We start from the raw sequence: 18,257 nt of genomic DNA on the forward strand, positions 1-18,257 counted from the left end.
GGGAGCAGGCAGGAGTAAGAAGAGAGATTAAAAACATGAAGCTTGCCAAAGGAACATTGGATAAGATCTTACTCCTGGGGGAATTCCGTGCCAAAACATTAAAAATTCTGTGCCAAAAAATGAAACAAACATTCTGCAAATTTCTGCATATTTTATTTGTCAAAATAATACAATATAAGCATGCCAGTTTCAATTATTTTGGTAATTTATTTCAAAATATCTGTCAGCAAGTATGTCTAACAATGCAGACCAAAAAAAATATTCTGGTAATTTTTTTGACAAATAGATTCCTTACTAGTATATTAATACAGAACTTTGAATAATTCATTTACATTACAATACAGAATTGTATTTCCTGCACCTTTCAGAAGCAGTACAAAGGCTTGGGAGTGTCAGGGGCAATGGAGGAGGTGAGGGAGAGGCAAGGACCCTGGAGTGAACCTGGAGGGTTGTTGTGGGGAGAAGTATGGAACAGGGTTTTTGTGGGGGGAGGGGCAGGAATTTTAGAGAATTGGGGAGCCTCCCCCATGGAGACCCTGACTGATCCCAAGCCTCTGCTATTCAGTCAGGCACATCTATCCCTGTCCCTGCAGCCCCCTCCCCCATCCCCATGTGGACACGCACCCCCACTCCCATTCAGACCCTGGCTAAATGCTGTCACCCCACTAGCTCCTGAGCCCATGCCCCCCGTCTGCCCTCCTCCACTAGCATTCTGAACCCCAGTCTGTGACCCCCCAGCAGCCCCATGTGCCCCACTCTGTCCTAACCTGGCTCCATGGGCTAGGTGCTGTGATGAACTTTTACTCCTGGGGGAATTCTGTGCCACTGCACGCACACAGATTTTTTCCCCCTCCACAGAAAAACCTTTTGGGGCTTTTGAACCTTTTGAACCTTCTGGTGGGCAGTTCCACCTTTTGCCCACCAGAGGCTGCTAAGGCATCAGAAGAGCCTGCTGCATTCATGCTGTTAGCTGTTCTGGCACCACAGTGGCCTCTGGTGGGCGAAAGGTGGAACAGCAGCACTTCTGGGGCAGAATGTATTTTCTGCAGAAAAAAATAAAATGCTGTGGGACACATGAATTCTTTGCATGCACAGTGGCACAAAATTCCCCCAGGAGTAAGATCTTCAAAAGCAAGAGTATAAAGTCAAGCTTAAAATCCATATTTAGATCACTACATAAGTGGCCTGATCTTCAAAGTTCCTGGACATGCAATACTAAGCTACTAGACTCAATATCAAATGCCAGGGCGTTTTAATTGATAGTTGTGTATTCCATAAGAAGTTTTTTCTTTTCTCAGTTTTAAATTTGCTTCATGCCTCTAGTCATTTTCATTGCTTTTCTCTGAACATTATGTACTCGTGCTGTATCTTTTTTTGAGATGGGTTAACCAGAACGGGACCCTGTATTCCAAGTGCGGATGTGTTACTATTTGATATAATGTCATTGTAATATTTTTCAGTATTATCTTCTATTCCATTCTTCAACTAGGACATCATTATTATTATAGAATTAGCTGAAGTTATTTCCTTCCAATGTTCATTTCTTTAAGTTTGCCAACACTGTATTTCATCTGCCACTGTGCTGCCTATTTGCCTAGTTTTGCTAGGTCTCCAAAGTTCATCACAATTTTCTCCAGTGTACTTTGCCATCAGCCCCATTATATGATTATGAATGCCAGCGTATCATGGGTGGTAAACTGGGGAAGTCACAACTACTGCTGGCCAAGTACATGCTTGTGTTTACTGATATGCACAGTCATATTGGGAATGCCTGTTTAATGTCACCTAAACCTATTCTTCTGCCTCCTCTTTCGTACATTCCTATGTCATTGCATCTGTAGCATAGACACATTTCCTAAAATAACATTTAATTATTTTCTAAGTAATGCACGGTGGCTAGACATTCTGGTGATGGGTGCATGAGAAATGCGGAGAGAGTTCAGAAAGATGCGTTACCTCTCATCAGGGTCACGAGCATGCCATTTACTACTCAAGCACTGATTATCCAATGTTAATCTGCCTAACTACAGTACATAAAAGTATGATTAGAAACATGCAATGAATGTAACAAGACAATTGAAGAGAGAAACATTTTCCAAGCTAACTGCACCACTGAAACAGGATGAAGGGATGACTTGAGCACAAGACAAAAGAAAGGCATGGAAATTAAAAATAATTAAACTGACAGTCAGCTTCTGACATTTCCATTGCCAAGCTTTCTAGTGGATGCCCACCTATGTTGGATGGAAATAAAGGAAAACCACATGAAAAATAAGGGACAATACTTTAATTTAAAGGGCGTTTTAGGGAAACATCATGTCACTTGTGCATTTTTCTCTCAAGTGTACAATCTATTGCCCTCAAGTGTGTAATACAATTATCAGACACTTCAATTTAACCTTTAAGGTAGTACATATTAGTTTTAATACATTTAATAGCCTTAAAATATTGGATGGGTGATCACCCTAAGGGACCCTAAGGGAGAAATCAATGAATAAGGATGGCGGGGGGGGGGAAGGGGAGGAACAGCAGCAAGGACCAGGGTTTCAGCCCCAGGATCTAGGCTTCAGGGGGTGGGTTTCAGCCCCACGGCTCCTGCCTTCAGCCCTGTAGCAGGCTCCGGGGCTGGGGGCTTCAGCGGGGGGTAGTGCCAGGGAAGGGGCACTTGGAGATTCTGAGGCCTGCATTGTGCAGAAGGTCAGACTAGATGATCATAATGGTCCCTTCTGACCTTAAAGTCTATGAGTCTATGTAAATTCTCTCACATAAAGGATCATCGTAAATGGTTAATCTCGAAATAACAGTCCCATTAGTAAAACATTTTAAAAATGCACAGAAGCAAGATACACCTGCACTAGAACTGCAAGATCACTTCTTAAACTTGCTTCCTTTGAATGTTATACCTCCTCATAGTATCTACGCTCCTCCTCTTCAACTTCTTTCTGTGCTTTTTCCCATTCTTCTTTCAGCTTGTTCTGCTCCTTCTGGTACCTCTCCTGTACAAAATTTCAGTACAATCTATTCAATAGGAAACTTAATAGGGGCTTCTTTTTATCTGTTTCACTTCAATGGTTAAAAGACAGTGTTTATGTTCTGCAATATCTGCTATGTATCAGGAAACTGGACCCACTAGAAACTGGTTCATCAGAAAACAGGCATGCAATGTAAAAACAAGAACATGAACAAACTTCTCTTCCCTTCTCCTCCCCCAACTCCCCGCAGGGGAGTTTTATATTGTTTAGTACTCTTAGCTTATTGTAAAGCACCAGGGACACAAAGTGCTTTATCAAGTCTGACTAGTTAGGAGTTTTCAAATGCTAGATGCTGTTCAAAATGAAATTTATTTTCAGCATTTAATAACAACCATAGCTTATGAAGAGCTGAAGAGTTCTGAAAAAAAGCTATCAAAACACTCCAATATATTTAAAACATAGATTTTGCATTAATCATTGGCTAAAATAGCTGTTGAATTTAACTGGCTTCGCAAATATTAGCTTTGGCACTAATCTAATAAAGATAAGCTGCTACTAGTACAATTTAATGAAAGATGAAAAACCATGTAGGCTTATAAGATAAATAGACAATGTATAAAGGTCTGAAGAGGATAAGATGATGATTAGCTGAGTAGTTGGTTTTCTTCCTGGATGGGATTATTTCTTGAGAAATCTCCCCAGCCCTGCATGTGTTCTGAATCAAAAGAGAATCTCTTAAAGAGCTCTTTAAAATGCTGTGGTGTGAAAACTGTTTTCTCTGTATTGGAACAGCCAAGTCACACTGTTTCCTCTGCACTTTGGTTGCAACCTCCTTCCTCCAAAATATTGTGCAAAACGAAGGTTAAAAATACCAAGAACACAAACCCCTGACCCATAAGAGATTTATTATCAATTTGATAACCAGGCAAACCATACAATCTATGAGGTATAAAGAGACTAAGCTCAAGAATGAAATACTGTTCAAAGCAATCTATTCTTAAATATGTAAACCTGCATTTTTATTACCCTCCATCCCAAGCTTCTCTCCTGGCAGGGCCGGCTCCAGACCCCAGTGCGCCAAGCGCGCTTGGGGCGGCGTCCCAGGGGGAGGGCGGCAGGCGGCTCCGGTGGACCTCCCGCAGGCATGCCTGCGGAGGGTCCGCTGGTCCCGCGGCTCCGGTGGACCTCCCACAGACGTGCCTGCGGAGGGTCCGCTGGTCCCGTGGCTCCGGTGGAGCATCCGCAGGCATGCCTGCGGGAGGTCCACCGGAGCCGCGGGACCGGCAACCGCCAGAGCGCCCCCCGCGGCGTGCCGCCGTGCTTGGGGCAGCGCAAATCGTAGAGCCGCCCCTGTCTCCTGGTGCCATCATTCTTGTTAGGAAAGAGAACAAACAAGACTTCCTTGGAGCCAGTCAATGTTGCTCTCTTGGCTCACTGTTGAGTGACACAAGGAAGTTTCAATTTCTCTTTCCAGATTGGAAAATAGTGGCACTATGGTTTGCTCAGCCAGGACAGGAAATTGGCCCCCTAGGTCTCTTACATTGCTTATTATACTTCTAAGCTGTACAGAGAAAGTTTCCAGAAGCCACTTTATAATGGAGACGTTTAGCTTGGTCTTCTTAAATTAGGACAACTGTAAACAACAATCTGCAAAATCTAACAAAGTAATTGTTTGTAAACAGTATTCTCATATGCACAGTCTTCAAGAAAAACTATCAAAGCAATTAATCAACACATAGCTTATGTTTTGGGTGCTTTAAATATAGACCTAATGTATGGTATGTATTTGGTAGCTATTCTTGAATCCCTGAACTAATGTTCTGGTTAAAAACAAGATAAAAGTGGAAGTCCCACCTGACGCCAGAAAACAAAACAAAACAAAAAACAAGCCACCTTTCTTTCTCCTTCCCCCAGGAGTTGTGGAAAAGTTTTGGAGAGATTCTAGCACTTTGCTCTTAATGAGCTGGTAGTTAGGGGAACCAAGTTGAGTACCAAAGAGCAAGAGGTGTTCAGTGTCCTCCTCCATCCCCATCCAAGATGTGTTTCTATTTTCTTTTACCATCTTACCACCCAAGTATGGTGGTTCACGGCACAGAGAACTTACGACTGGGTTTAGAACAGGGTAGAATCAGTGAAAGCTGTGTACATGTGTATACACAGGGCTTTACTAGTCAGCCCAGCTCTAATAGTAAATATGATCTGGGCACAGAGAGCACATGCTGATTAGAAAAGGTCATTATATATGGAACTGATTTACAAGTTCACATATTGTACACAATCCTATTTGACAGAAGCAAAACATAACACTGAGAACTGAACCCATAAAAGAGTTAAGACTGTTGCCATTATAGATGTGGATAGCCATACATCAACTCACATTAAGCCAGATGCTGTTTCACAATGTTTAACTTTTGTATTTTAAAAAACAGCATGCCTCTGAAAACAAATCCTATACTGAACAATGGCATGTTTTTGAATTAAGCTAAAGAAAAGCAAATAATGCAAATGTATTTTTATGGATAATATGTTTTCATGAAGTATATATTTATTAAAATCTATAATTTAAAATTATTAGGCATGATAAGGTATTTCATAAATCAAAAAAATCACTTTTGATTTATACCTATAAATTTAACTCCTCTCCTTTAAGAAATAAAATTAACTTACTCTTTCACATGCTTGACAAAACAGTAAGTTTTACAAGCATTTGCCAAACATTAATAATTAAATTATTAAATTATTAATTTCTGTTCTTTTTATATATAAATTGGGAAGAAATATTTTTAAACAATGAATTTAAATATTTTTTTACATTTTAACCAATTAAATTATTTAATGTGTTCAGTATCTTCAAGCAATTTTAGGTTTATTTGATAAATATAAAATATTCAATTTTGAAACTAAAATTAAAACAGTCATGAAGTGAACTGTGCTGCTCAAGGTCTAACAAGAGTGACAATTCAACTGAAAAACAAGTAAGCAATAGCAGGAAGAAATTTAGTAGCACAAGTACCTGAAGCAAGCGTTCCTGTTCATGCTGCCATCTTTCCTGTCGCTTTCGTTCCTCTTCTGGATCCCAGGACCAGAAACTGAAACGCTTAGATAAATTGAATGAGGTTATTAGAATCTAATAATATACATCACAAGACAATCCCAAAAAGTTGCACAAGGTAGTCACTTAAGCTATTCTACCAATCAAGTGAAAATGTTAAGCTACAAGTGGAATTCAGATTTATAATTGCTTCAATTTTACAGTACTTCTCATGGTTAGCTAACAGTATTCCTAGCTACACCATCAATTGGAAATGGTTTTATTTTTGCAATATATACAGGTCACAGAAAAATCATTTGATTTGCAAATAAGAACTAGGAAAACATCAGGTAGAACAGGAGAAAAGAAGAAATTGAGAAGAAATTCCAAGGGGCATTGATCTACATATACAAATATACCAATTTAGTAAAGAAAAATAACCAAATGCTTATTTTTCCTGAAAATAATCCTCTGATGCCACAACTATCAAAATAAATTATCACAGCAGAACAATGTTCACACATTTCAGATCTTGGACACAATATCCAATCTCAAAGTCTTGGCTTAAAGTACTATTTATACTGCAACAACATCCATGGGCCCCAGTCAGATAAGGGACCCATTATGTGATGTGCTAAATTTTTTTCTTCAGAAGCTGAGGCCTTATGATGTAAATATCTAATTACTCTACATTCTGAGTCCTATGCATTCTCAAATGAGAAAAAATGTCTATTTTCAGATGACGAGCAGTACATGGAATACAGGATGTGCTGTGTTCAAATATATGTGGGTTTCCTTGAGGCGTAATGGATTTTGATCTGTTGAACATTTCTTGTATGTAATAATTTCTTTGCAAGTAATCAGAAGGAACATACAAACAGTCACGGAATCCTAGAACTAATGGAACTATTCATTCTGAAAGTTAAGCGTGTATGTAGGATCCAGGCCAAAGTGAATCCACACCGCATAATACTGCATTTCTCCTAGTTAAGGGGAAAATCCTGCTCTCAGTTTAGACCTGTGCAACTCCACTGATCAGGGCCACCCAGAGGATTCAGGGGACCTGGGGTCTTCCCGCCGCCGAATTGCCGCGGAAGATGCTCCAGAGGCCCGGGCCCCGCGAGAGTTTTCCGGGGCCCCCGGAGTGAGTGAAGGACCCCATTCCAGGGCCCCCAAAAAACTCTCGTGGGGGTCCCGGTGGGGCCCATGGCAAATTGCCCCACTTGCCCCCCCTGCCCACCTCCCCCACGGGTGGCCCTGCCACTGATGCTGATGGGATCGCACAGGTGTAACTGAGGCCAGAACTTAACCCCATATTTGTTTAAAAGTGTATGAAGTGTTTTGGATCATATTTCTTTTCTTTTCTTTCAGTTAAAAGAGCTGAGTTTTCTCCTTCCTGTTTGAGTCTATTTTGAAAGGGTTTTCGAAAGAATCACTGATTTAGTTGTATCTTCATGCAAATCTTTACACTAAACACACTAATATTTTGCTATTAAAAAACAGTGCAAAGAAGTTACTTACATTTGACTTGTCACTATTATCAGAATCCGCTGCAAAAGGAAAAAACAAAAATTAATTCCCCAAAATATTAAGATTGTCAAATATGCTTTATCTTAACTTGAAATAAAAAGCCTAGTCACAGCTGTATAAAGAGGAAACTATCAATTCAACTTTATAACAATACCTGCCCACAACTAGCAGCATTGAAAAATTACGATACAACAGATCAGAGAAATAGATTGTACCCTCCACCACTAAAAATACTTTTGATATGGCTACAAAGAGCATAACATCAACAGTAGGTTCTAAGCTACCACTAGCTACTGACAACTACTTTTGGTCAGAGTCATTAGCAGTGTCTGAAAAGAGTGATATCAAATTTAACTTAACTTTCCCTTCACTATTCAATGTGGGGAAAGAAAAAAAGCAGAGCAAGGGTAGGACATGTCAAGGGAAAACACTATTCAAGTGTCACAGTTGCCAAGAGAACCACTGCCATTTTCTATTAAGTGCCTTTGCACTAAACTGCTTAAAAACAGATGTAAAGTAAAAAGAAATTTAAAGGAAAATTATTATTTTGGTGTCTGAAACCAAAGCATTACATCTGCGTGTAATCCAACAGCTCTTTGCCAACTGTGCAACAGGAATAGGCACTTTCTATGAAAGCAGACAGTGGAAATAAGTACCAGTGATCATCAGCTTTTGCCCCAGCACACATTTTAAGACACCTACTACCCAGCACAGCGGGAAAGATGCAGCTACTCCCAGCGCATCATTTACCTGACTGTGAGAAAAACTGTGAGCGTCGCCAGGAGTTCCGAACCTTAAGCGGAACACTGGCACAGCTGGGTGACTCTAGAGTGGACGGCAAAATAGAAACAAAACAAGAAATATGACACTGTGAAAAGAAAACTGATTTCCAGGTAGAAGTGAACTCAGTGACCAAATGGATTTTTAAATTAATTCATTAATCGCTTTAAAGGTGGTTGATCAAAGCTAGTTTGAGTTCCATTTTCCCTGGTGATAAATTAAGAGGGTTCGTAGTTGAAATGCTATTAGTATTTAAAAGCTGTTGGTGTGGTATACTTCATCTGAATGTCCTCTAACACACTGGTGCATTATTAAAGACATTTTTCTCCCAGTCGGAATCCTACATTTTTAAATCTCAAACTCATCATGAACTTTTACATACATCATACATGTTAAAGTTATTTTGTATTGTTTGACTTTCTCAGCAACATCTATTCTATGTGGGTTCTAGAGCACATGAAGAATTTCAACATTACTAAGAAATTAAATATCTACATTCTATAACTCAATGTATGGCTGCTCTCTTGTTTAGTTTAAGTTAGCACTTAAGTTGTATTATGGGTGAAGAATCTCCCAACTTATTACAAGTTCAATTTCTACTTCCACTCAGGGTTGTTTTGTTTTCCGCAACTGCCATCTAAAGCAATTTCAGTCCTGAAAACAGCAAGAAGGGGGAGAAGTCTTTGCATTGCTTATACAGACCATCGAAGCCAATTTAACCAAAAGTTTCAGGGGACACTAGAAGGTCAGGTAATTCTTGGAGTTGCTCTATGATTTCTGCATAGTATGTGTATTATTTTGCACACTATTAAAATCTGCACATCATGAGGATAAAAAGGAAATTTTCATGATTTACATCAACTTCATCAAATATTTGTGAGGTAAGCTGAAGTCCATGCCAGATCTATGCATTGTTATCATTCACTTTAATAAGAGCCACACATGAGCAGATGAGGACAGAACTTAGCTCCAAACATTTTTATCATCAAAGCGATTACTAAGCTATTTTCATCTTAGAACAGTAGTACTAGTAAAATATAATACCCTTAAATATAATATGCCCTTTAACTCAATGTCAGATATATAATCGTGCCATCCTGGTCTTCCTGACTCGTGCCACACTTCTACTGTTGTATTTAAGGAAGGTAGTGATAACAGTGTAATTATCACCACAGAAGTACACTAACAATACTAGTACAGAAGCAATTTTTTGGTGAAAAATAATTATGTACGTTTTAAAAGTCTGCTTACTTACCTTGTATAGTAACTGGAGTTTTGAGATGTGTGGCCCCCACGTGTATTCCATTCAATGAGTGCACTTGCTCCATGAACCTGAGACTGGAAGATTTTTCATAAGCAATGTCTGCTGGTCTGTGCCTGTGCGCATCTCCTCCTTGTACTCTGAGCAGAGGGCATAAGGGACAGTGTGGACTGATCAGCTTTCTAGTTCCTTCTACTGTGAAGAACCTTAGGATAAGGACTTGTAGCACAGGGGAAGGAGGGCTGGTAGTGGAACATATGTAGGGACCACATATCTTGAAGAACTCCAGTTACTGTACCAGGTAAGTAATTGGACTTTCTTCAAGTGATGGTCCCAGTGTGTATTGCACTCAAGATGATTCACAAGCAGTGTTTGTTGAGAAAGCAGATGTGAGGAACCCTGTTGTACGACAGATTGGAAGACCACTCTGCTGAAAGATGTGTCTACAGGAGATGCTTGTGCTGGGGCATAATGTTTCACAAAGGTATGAACAGAACCCCATGTTGCCACTTTACAGGTTTCCAGAAGGGGAACATCATGAAGTGAAGCTATTGAGGGTGCCTAGGCTCTGACTGAGTGGACTCTCACACCTTGTGAGGGGTCACTGTCAAGTCACAGCAAAGCAGGATGCATCCTGAAATCCATCTTTGCTTCCTCTCTCATACATTCAGTAAAAAGAGAGAGAGTTAATGAGATTCCCTGAAGGATTTTGTCCTCTGCAGGTAGAATGCCAAGGCTGGATTGACATCCAGAGTGTAGCTTCTCTGGCAGCATGGTACTTTGGATTAAAGACAGGTAGGTGGATGACCCACTTCAGACGGAATTCCAAGATTTCTGGAATGAAGTTAGGATGTAACCTCGAGGAAAATCTTACCCTGGTAGAAGACCATATAGAGAGAGGCTCCACCAGAAGGATCCATCCAGCTTACCTACTCTTCTGGCTGAGATGACTGCAACTAGAAATGCAACCTTCATAGACAGATGAGCAAGGAACATGAGGCTAAAGGTTCAAATGGAGAATTTGTTAATGCTGACAGAACTAGATTGGAGGTCACATTGGGGTAGGCTTCAGTACTGGAGGAAAGATTCTGATAATTCCCCTTCAGAAACCTTACTGTAGCAGTATGGGCAAAGACTGAATGGTTGTCCACCAGAAGATGAAAGGTGCTAATGATTGCCAGGTGCACTTGCAAGGAGCTGAGAGGCAGCTCTGACGTTTTTAGAAAGAGGAAGTATTCCAGAATAGCCATGACCTTGGAGCCCTAGGGGTATCCAATGATGCTGGCACTATATCAAGGATCTTTTCCATTGTGTTGTATATCTTTTCCATTTGTGGTGTCTTTTCTGCTATTGCTAAGGATAGATTGAACAGCTTTCAAGCACAACTGCCCTAAATTTGTCATTTACCCAAATACTAGCCTGTTAAATGGAGATATGAGGGGTTGGGATGAAGGATCTTACCCTTGCCTGCAGCTCAATAGATCCAAGAAGAATTGGATACAGATGCATGGTGAGAGGCCACCTGGACAACACTGGTGAATTAGAACTGCCTCGGCTACCCAGGAGCAACTAGGATCATCGACATTTTCTCTCGTTTGATCTCCCTCAGGATTCGAGGTAAGAGAGGAATGGGCAGGAATACGTACATCAGCAGTTCTGACCAACGTAACAGAAATGCATCCCCTCTGGCATTGTGGCTCCTGGCTGCTCAGGAGCAGAAGCCTGGGCATTTCTTGGTCTCTTGAGATGCAAAGAGATCTCACAATGAGAATCTCCACTGTTGAAAGATATACCATATCACCAAGTCATGTGGCTCCCACTTGTGCTCTGTGGAAAAATGTCTGCTGAGGCTTTCTAACAGAGTATTCTGCACTCCTGGATGGTGCATGCTGAGAGGATTAGTCCTTGAGGGAATATAATGCTTCATCTGTTTTCACACTGAATAGGTTATTTCCCTTGAAAGGCAAATCGATTCAACTTCTGTGGGAGTTCTGGGAGGACTGGAACTGGGAACCCCATCTCACCCAAAGATGTTGCCATCTAGCGGGAAGTATCTTCTGAGTCCGCCACTCATTTAGTACAAAAATATTTCTTCTCCATCTTTTTGGAGTAGGAGTGCCAAGTGTCTGGAGAATCGCAGACTATCTTGGCAGGTTCTAAGATGGTCTTATTGATTGGCAGTGCCACTTTATTAGGACGCGCACTGTGGAGGATATCCAATAACTTGTGAGGAATTTCTTGTACTTCCTCCAGGGGGCATCTAGAGCATATCTGCAATTCTCCTCAGGAGAGGATCTTGGAATTGTCTATAGTCACCCAGTGGTGATGTGACCACCTCATCTGGTGAGGACAATAATAATCCAGCAGGGACAACCGGCTCCACCTGGTTGATCCTCCTCCTCAGAGTGCTCCTGAGTGGGCTGAGGTTCTTTTCCATAAGGGGATGCCTGTCTCAACTCCCATTCTGTCCATTTGTATTCCAGATGGCTCATAAATAGATCCAAAGGACCCCAAGTCCAATGTGAGGGATCATAGGGGTAAAATGGTGGTCCCCACAGAGAAGGTTGCCACTGTCCTTGGGCCACATAGTCTCTTCTGTGAGAGTGGGAAGGTGCCCGTAAGATTTTTGAGCCTCTATCAGGGCTGACTTCTCTTGTCTTGATAAGGCTGATGAAACTCTCCCACTGATCCTGGATTCGTCGGAGTAGTACAAGGCCCTGTGTCAATGGGCGGTGCCATTAGTCTTGGTGGTCTTACTGTGACTTGGCTGGTTGATGGTGTCACAGAACTGATACTGTGCTCTCTAACACACCAGTATTGGGGCATGGAGTCTCACCTGACATTGAGGATGCTGGAGAGGAGGTCTTCCCAAATGAGCATTTAGAAGGGGATTTCTCATGTTTCTTGTGAGAGCGTTTGCTCACCCTCCTCAGGTCTGCCTGGTTTGTTAGAGCCCTCAGCTCTGCTCCCAGCAGTCCCGGAGCCCAGGACAACCATGTTCAAGAGGAACTTTTTGGTGCCGCTGCTCAATGTACAGTGTGTGTGTGTGGGGGGGGGGGTGTCAGAAAAGCCAGGTCAGATTGGGGTTTCATTGAACAATCCACAGGAATTTCTAAGCCTGAATTCATGGGATTGATGGGTTGTTCAAGGGAATGACCAGCACACCTTGCTCTTGGAGGGGATATGAGCTTCACTGAGGCAATATACACAAATATCATGATCATCACTGGCTGGGAAGGCCCACGGGCAGACCACAGAGATTTTGAATCCTTGCCAGGGCTTGGGCATGGTAGCCACCCCAGGAGGGCATCAGGGGGCCTCTGGCTCTACTAAAACTACACTTGCTATTGAATGAACTAAGACAGGTAAAACTATATACAATTATCTACAATTAGTAAAAAAAACAAATGCTAGCTAAAGCTGCGGATGCTGAGGAAGTGCAGTCTCAGACCACGGGCAGCAGAAAAAACTGGAAAAGTAGCTGGTCTAAACTGCCCCTTATGCCTTCAGTTGGGAGCATGAGGAGGAGAAAGGCATGGGGCAGGGACCAATGGACACTGCCGGTGAAAAATATTTCAGTCTCATACACATGGAGCACACGCGCACAGCGCACCCTGAATGGAGATCAATTACTTGGACTGTAGGTCAAAGGACAGCTATTTTTCTTTTGACCCTTCTAACAGATGTTTAAATACAACCCAGTTAAATTTTACAAAGCTACAGAATACTCCTGTTTTCTTTTGTTTACCTTGTTGATCAGAGTTCTGCAGAATAACTTGGCTGGTCTCGGGTACTTTCTTCAAAAATGGAAATAATATACTCCCTTCTTGTTCTGGAGCCTTTGACTTCACTACCTACACAATTATTTAAGAACAGGCGTTAACATCCAGAAAGCACCATGTCTGACTGAATAAAATGCTACCATACAGAATTAACGAGGTCCTAATTCCTCTATATGGAGGTTTTTTTCACATATTTTCTGAATCAAGATTATGATGCTAAACTTTTACTTACATCACTTTGGTGTAATTTTGTAATATTTAAATTCTGGATTTTTTTTGCTACTGCCCCCATGTGATATTAGCACTTCCCTAAATACCAAGGCTGCTACCAGTCCCAAGATATGCAGCAATATACATTTCCTCACAGCAGAGTCTTGTCAGACACAATCACTGTCTCAATCACATGCACTCACTGAACATTTCAAGAAGGCTTTAAGGGCAAACTTCTTTCTTTTACATTCTTCAGATATTCTGCTTTCCCTACACACAGAAACACAAGATCTTCAGGTCTGATTCTCTGGTCTGCTTCAGCTACTTTAGTGCTCGGAGCAGGTGGTGCAGAATCAGGGAGCTGCAACTGAATTGAGTCATGAGTCTGCAAACACTTACTATAGGGTGCACTGTTAAAAATCATAATTAGTCCCATTAACTTCAACTGGCCTGCTTGCAACAGAAAATACCAACAGAAAATACCGTGTTTGCAGAATTCGCAAGCTTGGACCTTTGGTTCAGTGCATATAGGAATACCAAGTTCAGCTCTTCCATGTGGAAGAAAGAGGAACATTTTGTAGTAAGACAATGACTCAAGATTGTTCACTAACAGGTTGCTTTGATTAAATTCCTAGTTTAGTATTACATAAGGTAAAGTAAAACCTAGCTCATTAACACTGAAAGCATTTGCATGGCAGGTCCTTTTCTCTCCCTCTCCCATGCTTTTCTGTATCACACTACCTTCTCTGTAACTAGGACCGCTGCTTCCTTCTGTTGTTCTGTCTCGGGTTTCTTCAGATCTTTATCTTTTGAAGCTGCTTCTTCAGAATGGGTGCTAGGAGGGAACTTCACGCTGGGCACAGCGGGGCGGGCACAAGTAACAGTTGTCTTGAATTGTTTCTGTTCTGCAGCTAATCCACACAACACAAGAATCAAAATATTTTTTCAGCATGACATTAAAAAAAAAAAGAAAAATCCCAGATATGTAAGAATTGCAAATTTTAAGAATGCTTTTTTTTTGGGGGGGGGGGGGGAAGAGAGAGATAAAATAAAATCAGAGTGACTGTGGAATGGGATTGGAAACCTGATGATCTGTGCTGAAAACATCCCTCAGAGTAAGCAGAACTTATTCGCTCAAAGAAACAGACATTAGGTCTGTACTCAAATGAGGATATTGTAGCTCAAGCTGTCTCATCAATAGTGGATGGCACCTCAGATTTACCTATTTTTTTCCACTAAAACAAGAAAGTGCACTGTCTTTGCTTTCCCAGGGTCTGCTGAGACAGAGAGATGGATGACTGAGGCTCAGTTCACATAAAACAGAGGTGATGCTGGCTGTTTGGGGAAAGGATCTATACAGACTGGCGGGGGAGGCTGTACATCCTTCAGAAAGGTACAGTAGAACCACACAGTTACGAACACTTTGGGACTGGAGGTTGTTCATAACTCTGAAATGTTTGTAACTCTGAACAAAACGTTATGGTTGTTCTTTCACAAGTTTACAGCTGAACATTGGCTTAATACAGCTTTGAAACTTTACTATGTGGAAGAAAAATGGTGCTTTTAACCATCTTAATTTAAATGAAACAAACACAAAACAGTTTCATTACCTTGTCAAATCTTTAAAAAAAAACAAACTCCCCCCCCCTTTTTTTTTTTAGTAGTTTATGTTTAACACAGTACTGACCTGTATTTCCTTTTTTTTTGGTCTCTGCTGCTGGCTGATTGCATACTTCCAGTTCCAAATGAGGTGTGCGGTTGGCTGATTTGTTTGTAACTCTGAGGTTCTACTGTACACAGTTTAGGGGATACTTTTGGATCCCAAGTTACTCCTGAAAGTCCAAAGGGATTTAAAGGAGGAGCAAAAGTACTCTTTTCACCTACACTTGGTATGACCATTTCTCTCAGATATGGATCTTGGCACAGTTACCTTCAGCCTTTGTTACCTCCAGATTAGATCATTAATAAAATGAATTTCACTGGGCTACCACTGGAGACAACTTGGAAACTTCAACTGGTGCAGAATTTGGCCTTCTAATTGTTCAATCACTGGTACGTTACACTAATGCACTGCAGGTGCTACATTGGCTGCCAGGTGCAATTTATCTACCTGAAAGCCTGGGCTCTCTTTTTCCCCTCCCTGTGCACACCAAAGCAGCTGAGATCAGCTTATGAGTCCTCGTTAATAGTCCCTTTATTTGAACAGCTAGGAGATGGAGACAGAGGGTTTTCAATGGAGGGCAGAATGTGCTTCTTTCATTGAGATGATGGAGCTCAAATTGGTTAACCTTCAGGATGTGGTGAAAAGCTCCAATGGTTAATCACGCTTTTACCTGAAGGATGGGAGGGGTATATTTATATTTTTACTACAGGCAAATATGTCATTTACTGAAATATCTACCTCATATTGTTTGTATGTACCTGCACCAAGATAAACAGTGATTGGCATGTTTTAGAAATTGAAAAATAAGTTAACATGATCTTATTATGAATAAGCAGTAAACAAAAGATACGTTGGAATGCAAATTGCTTTTTAGCAACATTGCTACCAGGGAAAACTAGCATCATAATTTTACAACTAGTTGAGAAAGTCAATTTTACAACGGTCTGACCAGGAACCATATGAAAAGCCTTAACTTCAAGGGTGAGTGCAATGTTGCTGATGCCATACATATATATTTATGAACCGTTAGAAAGATTGGCTTGAATTTCCCCCCCTTCCTTCAATGTATAGCCGAACCTCCTGTGGAGTGTAATACTTTGGTCTCAGTTCAGTTGTTGGGTTTAGTGTGCAAGTGGTGTTGGTGGTTTGTGATATACAGAAGGTCAGACTAGATGATAAAGTAGTCCCTTCTGGCCTTAAACTCTATGTATTGAAAAAAATACCATTTCTTGAACCGAAACCATTATTGCATTATCACTAGTTTCTACTTTTAGTACGTTCTGGGCATGCTGCACTTTAAGCTAGACTTATTCATATAAAGACATGTAAGATACAAAATGGACATAATAGTCATCAGATAGATTTTAAAACCATTTCAGGACAAATACGAGCTCAGCATTTTCTCATGAAACCTCTAGATGTCACTGTGAATGCACTCTTCTTGAGCATTTAGTAGGGAGGAAGAAAAAAGATCCACAACACAGTGGATTTGTAGGGGAATATCACCAGGCTAAAGCAGTTTTGCAGCAACAAACCTGGTGAAGCAAACCCCGAATTCATCATTTCTGGCCTTCCAGAATCAGTTTCATCTTTTTGGTTGGCTGGTTTAATGTCTTCAGTGAAGGAGGCCTGCAGAGAACAATTTCATTGAAATAAAATGGCTAGAGCAAAAATACAGTTTCAGTCATTTCTATTTTGTAGTACTGGCTTCCTCTTTGTAATGCTGAAGAGTGAGTTTATGAACAGCATGGACTATTTTTGAGTTACAGTACTTAGACTTAATTTCCTCCGCTAACCACATATCTTATAAATGCTCACTATCACCCACTACTTGGATTGCTTTGGAGCAATCTGTAAAAAACAAAAAATGGAAAATATCTAGAGCCGAGTTAGCTGGAGTGGAACATACATTCAACTCTATGGAATAACTTGTAGCTCATCTGATGAATTTATTAATGAATCTGCAAAACTCTCTGGGTATAAACATTGGCAAAACAAATGAAGTATTTCCCTTATCCTAATGCTGCACAAATAATGTATTTGTCTAAATGGAACTTCCTATGGTTATCATCAAAAGGCGTGAAGCACTTGGCACATTAAGAGAGGATTGACAAATATGATAAGACCATATCAAGCCATTAATCCTAATTACTGCAAAAGACAACTTCCTAAACTAGGGCAAATCTCATTGCAGGAGCAAACCCAAACCCTCAAAAGAACGACAGTGACACAGCTACATTATTTAACATGCTTCTACTTTATATATGAATATATTTAATTTCCCCACTACATGGGGAAAGAAAAACAGCAATATATTGATTATACATCTGTGCAATATTTCTAATATGTAATAATAAATAGAGACATTCAGTAGAACAAAAAGATAAGATGCTCTTTTAAAAAATGTACTTTACAAGATTAGTTGTCTATTATGGACCCAGATTTTTCCCCAAGCCCAATCAAAATCCACAAGAGGAAACCTCATGAGATTCCCTCTCGATGATCCCTCTACATTGTGCTCTTATGGGACAGGGTTTGCATCCCTCCTCCCTCACAAAAGCTGTGCCTAGTTGGCAGATCCCAGAGGATCCCTATGAGTCCACGGCCACTGACCCTTGCGTCAGCAGAGTGAAAGCTTTAGCTCCACCACAGAGGCCTCTCCCACTTGAGCTAATGGAATATCTGGCAGTAGTGGACTGTTATCTTCTATGTGGACCAATCACTCAGAGAAGGATGAGGATACATTTTGCTGGTGGGTTTCACAGATATTTGCAGACAGCTGAGTAATGCTGGGACTCAGGAATCATGGGTCTATTTTAGGTTGTGCAGGGAAGACTGCTCTATCCTTTACACACTGTTTGTTTGCCACTGTGCCCCAGTCTGCACTTCCCCCAGTCTACCCTGTTCCCCCAGCGCTCCTGTCTCCAGCATGTGTCTGTTCACTCTTCACGTATCACTCTCCCCAAGCCTGTCCCCGGATCTTTTGCATTTGAGGCAGGAAACTTTCTCCTCCTCCACCCTGCCTGTG

The 18,257-nt window shown here is 41.0% G+C and overlaps 1 protein-coding gene across 9 annotated transcripts in view; it reads right to left on the bottom strand.

Moving 5' to 3' along the window:
- The window catches only part of LIMCH1 (LIM and calponin homology domains 1), a 285,276-nt gene that overhangs the window by 27,786 nt on the left and 239,233 nt on the right, over nt 1-18,257 (bottom strand). For all 9 annotated transcript variants that reach the window (XM_039540391.1, XM_039540390.1, XM_039540392.1 and 6 more), the window contains 6 exons: nt 16,765-16,858; nt 14,308-14,477; nt 13,323-13,428; nt 7,525-7,553; nt 5,986-6,069; nt 2,904-2,996 (listed from right to left, as the gene is read on the bottom strand). In XM_039540391.1, coding sequence (XP_039396325.1) covers nt 2,904-2,996; nt 5,986-6,069; nt 7,525-7,553; nt 13,323-13,428; nt 14,308-14,477; nt 16,765-16,858 — 576 coding nt within the window. The remainder of the gene's footprint in view (nt 1-2,903; nt 2,997-5,985; nt 6,070-7,524; nt 7,554-13,322; nt 13,429-14,307; nt 14,478-16,764; nt 16,859-18,257) is intronic.

The sequence above is a fragment of the Mauremys reevesii genome, linkage group 5 (assembly GCF_016161935.1).
Source record: "Mauremys reevesii isolate NIE-2019 linkage group 5, ASM1616193v1, whole genome shotgun sequence".
In the NCBI taxonomy this organism is placed as follows: Eukaryota; Metazoa; Chordata; order Testudines; family Geoemydidae; genus Mauremys; species Mauremys reevesii.